The sequence below is a fragment of the Cavia porcellus genome, unplaced genomic scaffold (genome assembly GCF_034190915.1).
Source record: "Cavia porcellus strain 051 isolate PalLab524CR breed Dunkin Hartley unplaced genomic scaffold, mCavPor4.1 scaffold_33, whole genome shotgun sequence".
Lineage (NCBI taxonomy): Eukaryota > Metazoa > Chordata > Mammalia > Rodentia > Caviidae > Cavia > Cavia porcellus.
The window spans coordinates 20,480,211-20,499,837 of NW_026947516.1; the positions used below are offsets into that span (position 1 = coordinate 20,480,211).

Below are 19,627 nucleotides of genomic sequence, written 5' to 3' on the forward strand. Positions count from 1 at the left end.
GTCTTTGAATTTTGGGGATCTGATTTTTTTTTAATTCTTTATAAGTTTTAGACAGAAGTCCTTTGTCTGAGGGGCAGTTCACTAAGATTTTTTTTCCCAGTTTGTGGGTTTTCTTTTCACTATGCTGGAGATTTCTTTTGACGTGCAGAAACTTTTTAATAAGAGGTGATCCCAGTTATTGACTTTGGGAAGTCTTTCCCGTGCGGATTGAGTCCTATTCATGAATTCTCTACCTACTCCTATGTCTTCAAGGTTTTTACCCAATTTGTCTTCCAACAGATTTAGTGTTTCTGTTTTAATATTTAGATATTTGATCCATTTAGATTTTATTTTAGTACATGGTGATAGGCATGGGTCTAGTTTTAGTTTTCGGCATATGGAGAGCCAGTTTTTCCAACACCATTAATTAAAGAGACTGTCGTTCTTCCAGTGAACATGTTTGGCCCCTTTATCGAAGATAGGGTGGTTGAGTGTGTTTGTAGTTGTGGTTGCATCTTCTAATCTATTCCACTGAACTTCGGCTCTGTTTTGGTTCCAGTACCATGTTGATTTTACTATGGTTGCTTTTTGGTATAACTTCAAGTAAGGAATGGTGATACCTCCTGCCTTACCTTTGCTGCTTAGAACTGTCCTTCCTATTCTAGGTCTCTTCTCACTCCAGATGAATTTTAGGAGTGATTTCTCGAGTTCTATGAGGTACGTTGATAGTATTTTGATTGGGATTCCATTGAATCTGTATAAAAGTTTTGGGAGATTGGCCATTTTCACAATATTTATTCTTCCTATCCATGAGCAAGGGATGTTTTATCATTTTCTGAGATCATCTTCAATTTAATTTTTTAGCGTATTATAATTTTCCCTGTATAGGTCCTTTACTTCTTTCATGAGAGTAATTCCTAAATATTTCATTTTTTTTTTGGTTGCTAGTATGAAGGATGTGGCTTCTCTTATTTCTTTCTCTGTGACTTTGTTGTTAGTGTATATAGGAATGCTGTTGATTTTTGAGTATTGATTTTATATCCAGCTACATTACTGAATTTATTTATTATATCTAGGAGTCTTTCAATGGAGTTTTGGGGATCTTCTACATAGAGTATCATGTCATCTGCAAATAATGATAGCTTAACTTCTTCTTTTCCTATCTTTACACCTTTTATTTCTCTCTCTTGTCTAATTGCTCTGGCTAGTATTTCCAGTACTATATTAAATAGGAATGGTGATAAGGGACATCCTTGTTTTTTGCCTGATTTTAAAGTAAAGGCCTTCAATTTTTGGCCATTTAGTGTGATATTGGCTGTTGGTTTGTCATAGACGACCTTTATTATATTGAGGTAAATACCATCTATTCCAATTTTCTGCAAGGTTCTTGTCATAAATGAATGTTGGACCTTATCAAAAGCTTTTTCTGCATCTATAGAAATGATCATGTGATTCTTACTTATGGCTCTATTGATATGGTGTACTACATTTATTGATTTATGTATATTGAACTATCCCTGCATGCCTGGGATGAATCCCACTTGGTCATGGTGTATGATCTTCTTGATGATTTGCTGCATCCTATTTGCCAATATTTTATTGAGGATTTTTGCATCTGTGTTCATTAGGGAGATTGGTAGTTCTCTTTTTCAGTTGGGTTCTTCTCAGGTTTTGGTACTAGAGTAATATTTGCTTCTAGGAACGATTTAGGAAGGATTGCTTCCCTTTCAGTTTCATTGAAGAGTTTGAGGAGTGTCGGCATTAGGTCTTCTTTGTATTTCTTGTAGAATTCTGCAGTGAATCCATCTGGGCCTGGGCTTTTCTTTGTAGGTAAAGATTTAATTACGTTTTTGATTTCATTAATAGAAATTGGGTTATTCAGCAGTTTTACATTTTCATGATCTAGCATTGGTACTTCGTATGCTTCTAGGAATCTGTCTATTTCCTTTGAGAATAGAGGTTTTCGAAATAGGTGTTGATGATTTTCTGTACTTCTTTAGGGTCTGTAGTGATTTCTCCTTTTTCATTCCTTATTGCATGAATTTGAGCTTTTTCTTCCCTTTTTAAAATTAAGATTGGCTAGGGGCTTTCAATTTTATTTATTCTTTCAAAGAACCAACTCTTTGATTCATTGATTTTTTGGATTGTTTTTTTAGTCTCTATTGCATTGATTTCTGCTCTGATTTTTGTAATTTCTTCTCTTTTTTTGGCTTTGGGCTTGACTTGCTCTTCTGTTTTCTAGATGTTTGAGGTATAACATCAGGTTATTTATTTGTATTCGTTCTGTTTTCCTGATGTGTGAATTCAGTGCAATAAATTTTCCTCAGGACAGCTTTCATTGCATCCCACAGAATCCGGTAAGTCATATTTGTGTTTTCATTTTCTTGTAGGTAGTGTTTAATTTCTTCTTTAATTTCCTCTGTGACCCACTGATTACTCAAGAGTGTGTTATTCAGTTTCCATGTGTTTGTGGGAGTTTTGCAGTATCTTTCATCATTAATTTCTAATTTCATAGCGCTATGGTCTGATAGCATGCAAGGGGTAATTTCAACCATTTTGCATTTATTTAAATATATTTTATGAATTAATATATGGTCTATTTTAGAGAATGACCGATGCACTGCTGAGAAGAATGTGTGTTCTGTTGTTGTTGGGTGAAATACTCTGTGTATGTCTATTAAGTCCATTTGTTCACAGGGGCGATTCAGTTCTTTTATTTATTTGCTGATTTTCTGTCTGGTTGATCTGTCCATTGGTGTCAATGGTGTGTTAAGATCTCCTGTTAGAACTGTGTTACTGTTAATTTGGTTTTTCTTTTCTGTTAGTACTTGTTTTATATAACTGGGTGCTCTGGTATTTGGTGCATATATATTCAAGATAGTTATCTCTTCCTCTTGGAGTTTTCCCCTAACCAGTATGTAGTGACCTTCTTTATCCCTTCTGATCATTATTGGCTTGAAGTTCACGTTGTCTGCAAACAGAATAGCCACCCCTGCTTTTTTGGGGGGGTGGTTCTTGTTGCATGAAGTGTTGTTTTCCATCCTTTGACTTTCAGTCTGTGGGTATCCTTTTGGGTTAGATTGGTTTCTTGTAGACAACATATGGTTGGATTTTGTTTCTTGATCCATTCTGCCAGTCTGTTTCTTTTAATTGGTGCATTGAGACCTTTTACATTAATGATTATAACTGTTATATATTGGTTTATTGTTGACATGTTATCTTTCTGCTATTGCATCTTTATCTTTCAGTTCTGTTTAATGGTCTGCTTTGTTTAGTGTTTTTTTCCTAAATGTATCTAGGCTGTCTTTCAGTATTCTTTGCAAGGTTAGCTTGGTGACCATGTAGTTTTTCAGCTGTTCTTTGTCATGTAAGTATCTTATTTCTTCATCCATTTTGAAGGACAGTTTTTCAGGGTACATCAGTCTAAGTTGGAAATCATTTTCCTTTAGGATCTGAAATACTTCATTCCACACTTTTCTTGAATTTATTGTTTGTGCTGAGAAGTCTCCTGTGATTCTGATAGGTTTTACTTTATATGTGATCTGTCTTTTCTCTCTGACAGCTTTTAATATTCTATTCTTTTGTTTGATTTCTGGGATAGTGATTATTATGTGTCTGTGTGTAGTTTTATTTTGGTTATGGCTATTTGGAGTTCTATATACTTTATTGATCTTGATATCAGTTTCTAATCTCATGTTTGGGAAATTTCCAGCTATTACTTCTCTAAATATCCTCTTGACATCCTTTATGTTGTTCCTTTCTTTTTCATTTATCCCTATCAAACTTATGTTGTTCCTCTTTGTGTCATCTTGCAGTTGTTGAATTGTTATTTCCTTATTTCTTGTTATTTTTAAAAGATCTTTCCTTTCTTGTTCACTGGCTGCAATCTTGTCTTCGAGGTCTGAAATTCTATCTTCACATTCATTGAGGTGGTTTTTACAACTTTGGATGGAGTTTTTGATTTCCTGTATATCTCTTTGCATCTGCTTTATATGTTCTGTTTGTTTCTTATATTGTTCATCCAGGGATTTTATCTTTTTGTTTAGTTCCTCCAGTTTTTTAACTGTGTCTTCTTTAGATATGTTCATCATCTCCTTCATTTCTTTTATCATTTCTTCCCTTACCTGAGAGATTATTTCTAGTTTTAATTCCTTTAAGGCTTCCCAGAGTTGCTTCTTTATTTCAGTTACTATTATTTTAGGTATTTCAGATATGTGGCATATATTTTCTTCTATGCACATGGCTCCTAGGCTTTTTTGGGATGGGCTGGATGTTTGACATTGCATTTTGGTCTTTTGTTTTGTCATTTTCCTATATTTTCAAGCTTCAAGTGTTGTTCTAAGTGAGAGAGAGAGGTCAGCCAGGCTGGGACTGGTTCTGTGGCTTGGCCGGACTCACTGTTCCCGACAGGAAGCCGCAGACTGGCCCCAAGGCAAGGGAGAGAGTTTCGCCAGACTGGGGCGGGATTCTGTGCCTCCGCTGGACTTACTGGTCCCAACAGGAAGCCGGGGCCTGTTCTCCAGGCAGGGAAGAGAGTTCTGCGGGGCTGGGACAGGGTTCCCTGCCTCAGCTGGAGTTACTGGTCCCGGCAGGAAGCCAGGGCCTGGCCCCCAGGCAAGGAAGAGAGCTCTGCTGGGCTGTGTGGGGTTCCTCGCCTCCACTGGACTTACTGGTCCCCGACTTATTTACTTTTGAATAGCCATTATAATTTATCTTCTTTGTCCAGAAGTTGCTACTTTGTGTGTTCAGCTTTATGCATCACATTTTATCTTTGAATGATTATTTTTTGCTTTTCTATGTGCAGTAATAGTTTGGCTGCAGCTGTGGCATTAATAAAACCAGGTGGATGAATTATAATATTTTATAATTGGAAAGAATCTTGGAGATCATTTAACTCAAACTTCTCATTATTCAAACGAGAAACCAAGGACCAGAGAGGTTATATGATGTGCTCAAGGGTACACAGCTGGCATCTGGTTCAGTCAGACTCAAATGGAAGTTTCCTGATTATAATTCAGAACTCACTTTAATTAACTCACAAGGATAGAGTTGGGTGGGAGAGTGAGTAAATCAAAAGTTATAGAAATGTTCTCTAATTTTGCCTTTCTCTAACTGGAAGAATGATATAATTGTTATCTCTTTTGTTACTTGGGGAAAGTGAGCATTTTGAAATATCTGTCATTGTTGGAGTCTGGGCTTCATGATTTACTTGCCTAAATATTTAATTAAGATGCTGCCCAGGGATGAAGACTTTGTATTGTTCCTGTTTCTCACAGTTCTGGAAGCTCTAGGTGTCAGGAAGTTCTTCTTGCTGCTTCATCTATAGCAGAGGACATCACGTGTGTGTGTGTGTGTGTGTGTGTCTGTGTCTGTGTGTCTGTGTGTGTGTATGTAAAGAAAGGGGGCATGTTTATCCTACCAGAAACCCAGTCCTGAGATAACTAACCCACTCTAAAGATAACTACATTAATCTCTTTATGAGATACCTGAGTACCTCACTAAGGTCTTACTTCACAATAACCATGACACTTCAACATGAGTATTTAAAGGGTGCTCAAATTATGCTATAGCACTGCCCAAGAAGCAGGGGTCACAACATCTCACATCTACCTTGGCATGTGCTTTGAGCTCTTTTTCCAGTGAAGTTGGAAGCCTCAGTTGGAACAGCCACACACCGTTATAGATGACAGCTGTAGAATATCTGTAGATGAAAGCAACAATGAAATCTGCAGTCTCAGGCAGAGGTGAGCCATACCTTATCCTCATCCTCCTCTTAGCGGCTGAGGTAATAGATGCTTTTCCTCCTCATTTAAAGTCTTTTGCCACTAGAGGATTCATTCTCTTTCCAGTTCATTTGAATTCCTTTTAATCAGCTGTATCACACTTGTGCCTCTGTGTCTTTCTGAAAGGATGTCAGGCCCCTTAAAAGTAGATTAAATATTCACTTATGCTGATGCTTCCTCAGGAGACCTCTGCTAGCAGAAATTCAAAAGCAGGGTTTTAAATGGCTTATCACTCCAAATAGGAACCTCGTTTAAGTAACGATCAAAGAAACTTCTATTTAAAATACAAACACAAAACAAACCTATAAATTTCCCAGTCAGCATGAAGACAAACAAATGATAAAATGTCTTAACAGTAATTTCATTCATTTATTCAATTAATATTTATTGAGTAGCTTCTGTATTCCATCCTCAGGGAATTCAGTAGCTAACCCAACAGACCCAAATCCTAGCTTTTTTGGAGTTTGTGTGGTATGGGAGGAGACAGACTATTATAAATAAGTAAAATGTATATTGCATCACATGATGATACATGTGTGAAGAAAAAAAGGAAGGCAGTCAGCGATGGGATGAAGGGTACCATTTTAAGAAGGGTGCTTAGAAAGGCTCCACTGAGAAGGTGACAGTTGAGTAAAGACTGGGGACTCAGAGAGTGAGTCCTGTGCTGGTTTTCATGGCTCTTATTTTCACTTCTTGAGTTCTGGGATAGTAGCCTCTTTGTCAATAGTAGTTTGTGAAATTTCTAAAGAAATAGTATGTGCAATTAGGATTTCTGTGGGACATTAGACTTGTTAATCTGAAGAGATTTTTTTCAGTATTAGAATTTGAATTCAGGACCTTGCATGTTAGCCAAGTGCTTGTGGTGCTGAGCTACACCCTCAGTCCTGAGACAGTTTTTAAAGAAGTTTCTACCATTTATTGAGTGCGTCTCATATGCCTGAAAGATGCACTTTATATCAATCAAATAATATATTATTAATACCCATGTCAACACATTACTAGTACATTATTATGTATATTTACAACAGTCCTATTCATCCATCCATGCATCCATCCATCCATGCACCATCCATCCATACATACATGCATCCATCCATCCATACATACATGCATCCATCCATCCATCCATCATCTCTATCCAACCATGTATCCATGCATGCATGCATGTACCCATCCATGCATCCATCCACACATGCATGCATGCATGTATGCATCCATCCATCAATTTCCTTTGCCGGTTCTTGCCCCAGGTACTGAGGTTGCAGTAGTAAGCAAGACAGTCTCTATTTTCATGTATCTTAGTTAGTTGGGGAATATAAACAATAAATACATAAACATATGACCATACAGAATGTCAGGTGGTAAAGAGTTCTACGGAGAGCAATAGGTTAGGTGATGAGAATAGAGAATGTAAGGGAGGGAAGTGTGGTAGAGGTACTGTTCTGCATACTATCTCAGCTTTTATGGCAGATTCCAGATGTCACTCTAGGTTCTATAGCACAATGGTTATGCACCCAAGCTCTGGAATTACAGAAACCTGGATTTGCCTCCACATGCTCCCGCTGACAATCAGTGCAATCCCACACAAATTATATTAGCTCTCAGTTTCCTTATATGTAAAATAAGAATAATAGCAGTTCACAAGATTGTTCAGAGGACTAAATCAAATCAGATTTAATGATCCACATAATGTATCAGGTATAGTTTCTAACACAAATTAATGGTCTGAATTTATTATTTGTCTTGTTCACTACCTCCCTACCTAGATATTTAACTTCTTGAAAAATATCATAGAGAAAAGAATCTAGTTAAAAAGAAAAAGCTTGCTAATAGAGGAACCACATGGGCTGGTCAGGGAAAAATGGTCAGGTAACTTATTAAACTCTTGGGACACATATGGCAATAGCTTTTTATTTTTCCAGAATGGAATTAATGTGACAGAGACAGGTCCTGTTTCATGATGAAGCAGTAATACCTGAAACAGAACTAAGCTGTCCAGAACTGGATAACACAGATCTTCAACTCTTTGGGCAGGATTAGAGGTGCTGCAAACATTGATCCCCGGGGTAAGGTCTAGCATATCTGGGTGCTTCCCCTTGCCACTTTGAAGACTTCTGCTCTGGAGAAGGGTCCTTAGCTGGCTTGTGTTTCCCTGTAGTGGGTGATGGGTTCTTAAACATTAGGCAAGATTTTTTGTTTTGTTTTGCTTTTAATTTTTAAAATGTATTGCATTAAAAGACACATTGCCTTTAGTACCTCTGAAAATACTCATGCTCATTTTAAAATAGTTTATTATACATGTATGCAGTACATGATGATTACATTCATTGTGAGAAGTTGGTAAATGTACATAACACATCTTTTATTTCTCCTTCCTTCCTTTCCCCATTCCCCTGCCCTTGTTTCCCTTCCTATTTGAACATTTTCTTCTCACTTCTCAATATAAATCATCCATTTAGATACTTACTTGTGCTTTTGGTTTTTAACACAAGAGAAGAAGCAACGTGATATCTAAACATGTCTGTCCAATTTATTTCACTTAAAAATATATCCTCAAGGTGCATCCATTTATCTGAAAATGTCTCAAGTTTATCGTTCTTTATGGCAGCATAGTATTACAATGTGCATAAAAACATATTTTCTGTTTCTCTTATCTGTTGATGGGCATGTGGCTGAGTATGCTTGGAGTTGCTTCTGTATCCTCTGTTGTGTTCCTCTGATTCTCAGGTCTGGTTTTTTGTGTGAGTACCATGCTATTTTTTAAAATCACAGTAGCTTTGTAGTGTAATTTTAAGTCAGGAATTGTGATGGCCCCCGCTTGCCTTTGTTGCCCAGGATTGCTTTTTCTATTATAGATCTTTTCTGTTATCAAATGGATTTTAGACTTACTTTCTCTACTTCTGTAAAATATGCTATTGGAATTTTGATCAAAATTGCATTAAATCTGTATAATAATTTTTGAAATATGCCTATTTTCACTATATTGGTTCTGCCTATCCAAGAACAAAGGATATCTTTCCATTTTTTGATATCTTTTGCAATCTTCTTTTTCAGAATACTATAGCTTTCAATGTGAAGATCTTTTACTTACTTTATTATATTGATTCCGAAGTATTTCATTTTTTGTATGCTTGTGTGAAAGGTGTTGTTTCCTTAATTTTTCTCTCAGTGAGTTTTTTATTTGTGTACAGGAAAACTAAAGATTTTTGAGTGTTGACTTTATATCCTGCTGTGCTGCTGAATTTGATTATTAATTCTAGGAGTCTTCCAATGGAGTTTTTGAGATCTTCTATGTAGAATATCATTTCATCCACAAATAATGATTAACTTCCATTCCTATCCTTATTAGATCTATTTCTTTCTCTTGTCTAATTTCTCTGGCTAATGTTTTCAGAAGTATATTGCATAGGAATGGTGATAATGGAATCTTGTCTTGTAGCTAATTTTAGAGCAAAAGCTTTTGGTTTTTGTCCATTTAGTATGATGTTGATAGTTGGTTTATTACAGGCGGCTTTTATTGAATGGACATAAAGACCTTCTGTTTCACTTTCCATGTTTTTATTACGAATGAGTGTTGGACTTCATCAAATGCTTTTTCTGTGCCTATTGAGATGATTATATAATTTTTGTCTTTGGTTCTGTTTATATGGTTTATTAGCTTAATTAATCTGCATATGTGGAACCATCCCTGTATTGTTGGCATGAATTCTACTTGATAATGGTGTATAATCTTGATAACTTACTGCATTCTATTGTCAGAATGCTATTGAGGAGTTTTGCATCTATGTTCATTAAGGAGATTGCCTATAGTTCTCTTTTTTTTGGTTGAGTTCTTCTATAGTTTTGGCATCATGGTAATGCTCAATTCCAGGAATGAATTTGAGAGTACTGCTTCCCTTTCAATTTCATTAAAGAGTTCAAGGAATAGGCATATTGAGTCATCTCTAAATTTCTTATAGAATGCAGCAGTAAACGCATCAGGACCTGTGCTTTTTTATTGGTAGTATTTTAATCATGTTGTCAATTCCATTAATTGATACTGCATGATTTAGGATTTTTATATCTTTTGATTCCACTTTGATAATGTATCTAGGACATCCACATGTATCTAGGACTCTTTTAACTTCTGTATTTTCCTTCTTATTAGAGTATGGGTTCTCAAAGGAGGCATTGATAATCTTCTGGATTTCTTTAGGACCCATTGATTGTGATTTCACCATTCTCCTTCCTAATTGCTAGGATTTGAGTCATTTCTTTCCATTTTTGATAAGATTGGCTAAAACTTTGTGAATTTTATTTAATCTTTCGAAGAGCCAACTTTCTGATTTCTTGATTCTTTGTATTACTTTCTTAGTCTCAATTGCATTAATTTCTGCTCTGATCTTTATAATATCCTCCATCGTATGTGATATCAATTTAACTTGCTCTTTTTCTAAAAGCTGGAAGTTCAACGGTAGAGTATATATTTTAGCTTGCTATGTTTTTATGATGTAGGAATTCAGTGCTGTAAATTTCCCTCATAGGACTGCTTCATTGCATCCCATAAATTCCAGTATGTCGTGCTGGCATTATTGTTTAACTGTAGAGACTGTCTAAATTCTTCTTTAATTTTATCTGTGACCCATTGGTTGTTCAGAAAGATGTTATTTAATTTCCATATGTTTGTGAGGTTCTTATAGTTTCTTTTGCCACTGATTTTCCATTTATTGCACAATTATCTCATAATTTGCATGTGATAATTTTCATTCTTTTACATTTACTTAAGTGTGTTCTATGGGCTAGTATATGGTCTATTTTGGAGAAAGTACCATGCACAGCTAGAAGATCATGTATTATGTCATTGTAGGACAAAACATTCTATAGACATCTACTGTCTTATTTACATTTCCCAATGCTGTAACAAAGTATCTGACACCCAAAGTTAAAGGAAGGAAGGTTTATCTGGCTTATAGTTTGTGGAGGTTTTGGTCCATAGGTTTGGCTCCAAGGCAGAGTGGCATGGGAGAGGGGCACTGCAGAGGAGAATAGTCCATGAAAAGCAGGCAGGCAGGAGAGCATTAGTGTTTTTTGTCCTCTATATTTTATGCAGGCTGCTTTCCCTAAGGCAGGTGTAGCACTTATTCCCTTAACGCTGGATAGAACTGTGCTAAACCAGTCAGTGGGCTGATTTAGTATATATGCTCTTGCTCTAGCACCACAGATATCTTATGGCCACTTCTGTAAAGCAGATCCCCATAACTGCATGAAGATTTGAGAGGATATCCTTTATGCAAAAGGCATTTAGTACATCTCCAAGGGTTGTTAAACTCCTAACAATTTCAGCATTGCTGAAAAGTCCAAATCCAAAGTCTCCTCTGCAATTTAAAGCAAGCTCTTAGTTGTAAGCTCCTGTACAAATGAAAAGAAAGTTAAACACTTCCAACATTCAAAGGCACAAGATTGGCATTCCTATTACAATAGGTACAAACAGGAGGACCAAAGCAAGTACAACATCCAGCAGGACAAACATTGAGTCTTTTTTGTTGTTGTTGTTTTTGGTTTTTTGATGGTACTGGGGATTGAACTCACAACCTCACACTTGCCAGGCAGGCACTTATACTGCTGAGCTAAATCCCCAGCCCCAAACATTGAGTCTTTCAGTTCTGTGTCCAGCATCTGGGGCAATCTGTGGCAAGATGTGAACTCCAAAGGACTTGACTGACCTATTGTATTGTTTATAAGCCCTATGTAATCTTGGTATTGATATATGTAGAAGAAAAGCCTTTCAAAGCAACTATATCACCTTGGCTAAAGTAGTACTGTTAGTAATTAGAATACATCAAGTACAGTCTTCAAAATCACAAGCTTTGGTGACTGTTGATTTGCCACCTTAAAACATGGGTATGAGATTTATAATTATGTAACAAAATCTAAAATAATTCTCAAAGTTATATATATTAATTTCCCCCTCTATAGAATGACTTTACCTTCAGAGGAGAAAATTTAAAAGGGAAAAAATATAGAACTAAAAGAAGAGAAAGAGTTTAGAAGCAATGTTGAAGGACAAAGTGAGACTACTCAAGCTTTGCAAGACTGGTAAAGAAGATAGAGAAAGAAAGAAGGAAAAAACAAGGACTAAATAAATGAAAGCCTAAAAATTGTTCACACATGAAAAAACAGCAACCAATAGTTGAGAAAAAAGAAACACAAAAAATAAAAGAGAGACTTCTCTGTGATTTCAAGCCTGTGGTTATCTTCTTGGGTCTACCGTTTTGTGGTAGTGTCCTATTCAGGGCATGTCTCTGCTGTCACTTGTAGACAAAGGTATCAGACAGCCCAGATCTGTGCTGGATAATCTCAGAAGGCCTGCAGTAGGAATAGGGTAGGATGCTGAATAGTGCAGAAGACCATTTTTTTGTGGTTTTTCAGAGGCAAACAGAAACACTGAAATGTCATCCCGGATTTAGAAGCAGATTTATTGAACATTGAAGGGCACTGATCTCAAGAAAAAAAATGTCAGGGCCTGAAGGCTCAAAGAGGAGAGTTTTTATGGTGTTTTTGCAAAGAGGAAGTACAGAGGAAGAATGGCTTTTCTACTGGTGATTGGTTCATACAGTATGCATCACAGTGACCAGCCGTTTCTGGGAAACAGGAGTAACAAGAACTGTAATGGGAACTGAAGTAAACTGGAGGTGACCTGAGCAACTAATAGAAACTGGAGCCTAGTAGATGTGGAGGGTGGGACATTTTCTGCTGCACTTTCATCGTCATAGAAGTTCAGTGTGATTCTGGCCCCTGGTTATCAGGTTGGGGCCAGACTTGTTTAGCGATAACAGTCAGGGTGTCTCTGGCCAGCCTGATGTTAGCTCCCAGACCCTGGCTGTCTCCCATGCTTGTGCCTCACCTAGTTTCTGGGAGCCCTGACAGGGAACCAACCCATGGCTTATTTGAGTCCCAGGTTCAGTTGGCTTCTCCAGATGATGCTTAGATTGGGATCACTCACTAGTTGCTACAGTTCACAGCATCCACTGTTATGTTCCACTGGTGTGTTTCTCCATGGAGGCCTCTGGGGTCCCCTGCGTGGATATGTGTCTGGATATTTGAGCCTCCTTTCTCTTGCCATGAGCCAGGAGTCAGGGAAAAATTGCAGTTTTCTACCTCCTTTTTCTGCATTGAGGTCTATATCTTCACTTTCCTTGTGGGCTCTAATTCTCCCTTCAGATCCTTCCTGGGTCCTGGGGATCCACCTCCCTCCTTCTTTTCTTCCCCAAGTTGTTATATTCCAGTGTCCAGATTCTGAGTCTCAGAGAGGCTGACCCACTGTTGCTTACCTCTTTGCCATGTTCAGACAAGGTTTCAGAGGGAACCATATACCCAGGGAACAACAGTGGATACAGATCAAAGCCCACTTTCTCAACTACTGCACAAGTACTCAAAATTCCAATGGGGGAGCCTGAATTGGAAGACTCAAAGTAGGGAGCTTGAGGTCTCAATAGTGCTTATTTTCCCCACCCTGCTGAAAGTAGCTTATCAGGCTGGTCTAGTCAGGAGGCCCAAACCACCAAGATTTGAATGCAAAGAATGTAACTGAATGTAAAGAATTGTCTAGTTGGTGATGGAGTGTTACTGTAAAACTAACAGAGAGAACTCTGAAACACACAGAAGTAGCAACTACCCCAAAGTTACCACCCCTGGGTAACTTTTACTTTGTGAGAACAAAGATAAAAGATGAGAATGATTCCACTTCAGAAGTATGGACTATAGTTAATAATATTGTATTGTTTACTTGAAATTAGTTACGAGAATATGTCTTAAGGGTCCTTAAACACACACACACACACACACACACACACACACATATACTATATATATGCACAATGATAACTAGGTGGTGATAGATATGTTCTTTTAATTGTGATTACCATTTCACAATGTACACATTTGTCAAAGTGATACAGGAGAAATACAAGTTCCAACCTGCTAGATGTCAGCTGTGTCAAGTTTGTATCCTCTGAGGAACAACAGTAGGCCAGGGGTAGGAAAGGTTTATTAAAAGGTCCTGACAGACAGGAGGGGTCTTGAGTCGGTTGCCACTATGGCAACTCATGGTCAGGGGTAATTTATACAGCAAAGTCACAATGTGGGTATGGCATGGGTCAAACTGCTATCAACTTATAGGATTATAAGTATAGCCATTTAGCTAATGTTGATCCAATAGGGAAACCAGTCATGTATCAAAGGCACATGGAAAGAGCAAAGGCATTTTTGGAAAGGGATGGGTCCCAAATGCTCTGGTCATCCACCTGGGTGACTGATGTCTAGCTGGACTTACTGTCCCAGGTGGTGCCACGTACAGAATTCATTCTAAGTCACCCTTTAGCCTTAGGGAGACATGCAGGCCTGGCCAGTGCATCTCTATCTTGAGGCCTGGCCTCCTTCAGGTGTGCCTCTGACTACACTTCGGATGTCTATTTTTTACTGACTTCCTCCAGAGCCCAGTCCCTCTGTGAGTGTATATTAGTTTCTATCTAACTTAGCTGCCTGAAACAAAAGTATCATACTGTATACCTTGAATATATTCAATTTTTTTGCAAATTATAACTAAATAAGTCTGTGGGAGCAATCTCTTTCCACCAAAGAAAGAACCTTGGAGTAGTCTCCCACAAAACTGAACCTCAGCCCTTTGACAACGGGTGCTGCCAGCTGGTGACTTAGGGGCTGCCACAGGGCTGATTTTGCAAGTCCTGGGTAAACTGCAAAATAGATTTAACTGTTGCAGGGGGTGAAGATTAGTTAGTCACCCAAGAGGGAATAGGAAGTAGACAGAAAGAAGGAGGGTGCCCCTTATTTCTCCTCTGGTCTCATAGTCTTCCTCTGCTGCTTTATGGACAAGGTCTTAGCAAGGAGCTGCACACAAAACTGAACAGGGATCTGCAGTCTGAGCTCAGTGCTACCGAGCTGACTGGAGGGGGTGGGATTGGAGTTGGTTTAGGGCAGCTTGATAAATGGCATTTGTGCTTAGATACAGGAGTGCAGGCAAAGACAGAGGTGGCTGATGCCTAAGATGTGGGTCAGTTTCCTGACTTTAGTGTAGACCAGATTCTATTTTGAGTAAGTGACCTAGAGCAGTTTCACCTGCTGCTCTGAACTCACAGTTTCCTCATGTACAGGAAAATGTGGAGATGAAAATACTTGTGGATACTCAGTGTCTTGTAGTAGACCCTTAATATATGGTAGCTATTTGTTAATTAGAAATAAACTTGAATATTTATTATTGACATTGTTAAAACTAAACAGAAGAGACTTCAGTCATGTTTGCCACTACATGATTATACAGATGAAAAAACCAAGGCTCAGAAAAAAACCAATAGTTCTTGGGAGATCAAAATCTTGGTCTCTGGAGTCAGTTAGACCTGAGTTCCAATCCTCACAGTCCATTTCCACTGAGTGGCTATGTGAACCTAAGTCAGTTCCTCAGCCTCTCTTTTTCACAACCTTGTGAGGACTGCAGGAACTCATTCATTGCCTGGCTCTCAATGAGTCCTCAGTACCTTTGAGGAATGGCACCACTGCCCTTAGAAAATCCAAGAACCCCTGAGGGGAGATGATTGGTTCATTACGACAGTGCCTGTCCTATGGAATAGGCAGTTCAGGTGAGCCTGGACTCTCCATAGTGCTATCTAGAGAATACCACTTATTTGCTTTGCAGTATTGAACAAATTGCTCTGTAAATATCATGATACTTGACCTGAAGTCTATTTTTGTAAGTTTTCTGGAAGCTGAATAATGAAATAAGAGTCTCTGGCAGCCATCATTCTAGAGTGACTGGGTCTCTTAGATACTCTGTGTACTACATAGTATCAAAGCAAAGGATGCCATTATTGGAGGTGGGACCTCTGATTCCAGAATATTATTGTTATAGTCAACACTTAATTTTTATATGCTATCTGAAAAAAATGCCAATATGAATAAAAGGAGCCAGCTGTTGTCAAGGAAGCATAAGAAACTGTATTTTATACCTCAGTATTTTTCACCTGATCTTTCTTAAATAATGTAAAACTACAGGATACTTCAAAGGCTACCCAGCTCCACATCAGAGACAGTGTGCTTCGATAGCTCACAAACAAAATAATACTTGGAGCTGTTGTTTGTTTAGCATATACTTCATGGCAAGCATTAGGCTCAGCTCTTACCTGTAGTGTCTCATTTTGTCTTTAAGTAACTCTGTAAGGGAGAAGGGCCTGTTATTTATCTGTCTTTTGTCTGTTGGCTCTCAGGTATAGAAAGTAGAGTGAATCAAACTTCTCACTTCACTGTACATTGCCATCATTAGTCTGTACAAGTTCTTTTCCTTATATTATTTATTTTGCTTATTCCCTTTTATCCATCCATCCATCCATCATGTTCATTTGCCTCCCTTGTAAATAACCAATCATTGTATGTAGTATCTTTCCTTGCTTTATACTCTTTTGAAATGTGTATTTTGGTTTTGTTCTATATTTTTAATTGTCTTAAAATGGTATCGTGTATTTCTTTCTACATCTGACTTTTAGTAACTTTTCTAGTGGAAGTACTGTTTTTAAGCCCTACACATATTACTATGGGTTTATTTAATTGATTGCTTCAGTTGTGGTATGATATCCACAGTGCACACAGATATGTATTTTGTTTCCAAAGGATGAACAGTCAGGCTGTGAGGGTATCAGACTCCCTACTGCCACAGAAAAACAATTGTATCTCTGGTACAGGCAATTGTACCCAGGGCATTGTGCACACCGGATAAGCACTCTGCTGCTGGGCCATATCCCCAGCCTTCTATTATTGGCTATTGCTTTGAGGAATACACTACAGAGAAGAATAGAGTATTTTTAAGCAATGTTAAAGGTGGATGCTGTTATTATTCTAATTTTACCGATGAGGAAACTGAGGTGCTGAGAGTTTTTTTAAGAACCTCCCAGAATCACACAGAGGGTAACCAGCAAGGGTGTGGTTCAAATTTAGGCACTCTTACTCTGAAATTTCCATGCTTAATGGCTATGTCATCATTATTATCTCAGTGCTTGAGACTTGAGGTCATTTTCATTAAAAAGGAAATCTCATTGCAGTTTTTATATTCTCAGGACCTGGGAATCCAAGTGGACTGATTGTTTTTGTTGAAACATTACTTCCCCCCAAGAGCTGCATAGTAACTGCTTTTCTCTGACTTTCATATCCTGTGTGTTTGCAGTTTTGAAAGCCGCATTAGTCATCCAGAACTGGTACCGAGGTTACAGAGCTCGGCTGAGAGCCAGATTGCAGTATGCGCTTGCCATCTTCGAGTCCATTGAATATGCTAATGAACAAAGCCAAATGCAGGTTTGTTTTGCAGTCTGGTCTCTTTTTGGTACAATGTTTCACTTTACTTCTTGTTACCGAAAGAAAATAAATTTGGGTCAAACCTTGGTGGAGGTTTTTTTTTTTTTTTTTTCTTTCTGTTTTTCCTTTTGATAGTTACTTGGGATTGAACCCAGGGCCTTTGCACTGAACTGCATCCCCAGTCCTTTTCCTTTTTGTGTTTTGAAATAGAGGCTCATGCAGGCTGGGCTCAAACTTGCCATCCTCCTACTTAAGCCTCCCAGAGTGCTGGGATCAGAGGCATGCACCACCATGCCCAGCATGAAAGACTTTAATAGAAGATGTAGTGACATTGCCTTGGAACAAGCTGTTGAAAGAGAGTGATTTGGGAAGAGGATGGTGTTTCTCACTTTTGAAGTTCACATTTTTCAGAGGGCTACCAGATGTCTAGTTAACTAACAAAAATAATCTTATTCTATTTTTGTATATCTGCCCCAGTGGAAAGTTGTGTCTTTATAAAGGGAAAAATTATTTTAGGGATTTAAAAAAATGGAAGAATTTCCTCAGAAAAAACCTATGAAAGTTCTGGAAGAATGAGAAAGGCCTTTTTAAATCTTACCACAAAGATTCGTAAATCTGGCTTTAATACTTATTAATAAAATGAGCATTTTTTAATAATAAAAGAAGATCTTGGAAAAATCTCCAATATAGTTGTTGATGAAAAAAAAATCACCTTGTAGGGTAATACAGAGAGTTTATCCTACACATGTGAAAGAAAATTAAATATACAGCCAAAGTCTTGAAAAACATATACAATAAATTGTTTACAGTGGCTAGCTTTGGGTATAGAAGTAGTATCAATGGGGAGGTGGGATGTTAAAAGGAATTTCTCATTTTCATTTGGTATTTTTTATGGTTTATTTATTTATTTGTTTATTTTTCTGCTGCTGGGAATCAAACACAGGACCTTGTGCTTGCTAGGCAGGCACTGTGCCACTGAACTGTTACCCCCGACCCCTTGTTTGTGGTTTTAAACAATAATGTTTATGTAACACATTGTAATCTTTAAAAATAAGAAAATTTCAAAAAGGTACATTTCTGAATTTCTTCTTGGCAGCTATTAAAAGGATGCACTGAGATTTAATCAAATGTTCCTTTTCCCCTAATTAAGAGCTCCAGCGTTGTCTTTTTAAGCACTACTTTAATCTCGCCATCAAAGTGAAGAGAATCGATCATAATGAATAAAATTTTGTAGCTGCCTTAGATTGAACTGCAAAGTCTGAGACAAGGATACAAGTGACTTGATGAGGGCGTGTACTCAGGAAAAATCTGTAGTGGAACGAGGAAAGCACGATAGCATGGAGAAGTCAGGGAAAAGATGTGCTTCTGGAAAGCTCTAACTTTAGACTAATCCCGTCAGGCGCTCTCAAGTGTGAAATGCATCCCAGTTTGTCCCAAGTAGTGTCAGGGAGATGGGGGACTGGTGCTTTATTCAGTTGTTATGTAAGAGCAGCCTCCCAGGAGGGGCAATGCAGTGCTACCAAACTGTAAGGGCAGGGACCCATGGGACCCTTCACACCCCCACAGCTGGGATATGAGTGTCTCAGGAGAGGAAGTGACTTGCACCCAGCCTGACAGCATTTACCACAGTAATGTTTAAGGTTCATTAATTGGTGAATGTATTTTTATTTTGTCCAGCTTTCTGACTTCTTCTCCTTCATGTTGGAAAACTATACACAAATACGTAAGGACGATCCAGGTAAGCAAAAAGTTTAGCCTTTTGCAAAGCATCATTAAATACTGAATGCCTTCATCAAGAAATATAAATGGAAGAACACTAAGAAATTTAAAAAGATGCCCATGTTTTATTGTCTGTGTGACACCCAACTGGCTTTTCCCTGCCTGCATGATGCCTGCTAAATTGACATATAATGTTTGCACTTTTTAAACAACTGAATTGGATTTCATTCAGCATTAGTTTGTTGAACATCTTCTTTGGAACCACAGTCTATGATATACAACAGTAGCTCAGTAAATGTCTTATTTTTCAGCCATAAAAATGGCAGTGTTGAGAAATCAAAATATCTTGAGTATATATGTCATCTGGTGGTTCTGGGTGAAAATAGCAGATTAAGTACAGTTGGCTCCAACATGTTTCTATTTTCTTTTCTCCCCATCCCTGTTTCCTCACTCTCCTGTCTGTATGTACATCAGAGATGGTTTGTATATGTCCCCCAAACTGATGTTTTAGAAACTTAATCCCCACCCAATTCAGCAGTGTTGAAAGGTGGGACTTTTAGGAGATAATTACTAGTCATAAGAGGCCTTGCCTTGTGCATGGATTAGTGCCATTATCATGAGAATAGGCTCATTATCTTGAAAGTGGTGTGCTTATAAAGAATAAATTCAGCCGCTGCCTGCTTTCTCACACATCCTCTAACCATGTGCTATCTTCGGCCATGCTATAACGTAGCAAGAAAACCCTCACCAGACACGTCCCCTTGACCCTGAACTTTATAGCCTCCAGAACCCTTGGCCAAATAAGTTTGTGT

The 19,627-nt window shown here is 37.9% G+C and overlaps 1 protein-coding gene across 8 annotated transcripts in view; it reads left to right on the forward strand.

Moving 5' to 3' along the window:
* Ppef1 (protein phosphatase with EF-hand domain 1) overlaps nucleotides 1-19,627 on the forward strand; it is a 152,838-nt gene that overhangs the window by 46,489 nt on the left and 86,722 nt on the right. For all 8 annotated transcript variants that reach the window (XR_002790360.2, XM_013148907.3, XM_063242707.1 and 5 more), the window contains 2 exons: nucleotides 16,969-17,096; nucleotides 18,774-18,834. Coding sequence is in view for 7 of the 8 variants with exons in the window: in XM_013148907.3 (XP_013004361.1) it covers nucleotides 16,969-17,096; nucleotides 18,774-18,834 (189 nt within the window). In the remaining variant the exon portion in view is untranslated. The remainder of the gene's footprint in view (nucleotides 1-16,968; nucleotides 17,097-18,773; nucleotides 18,835-19,627) is intronic.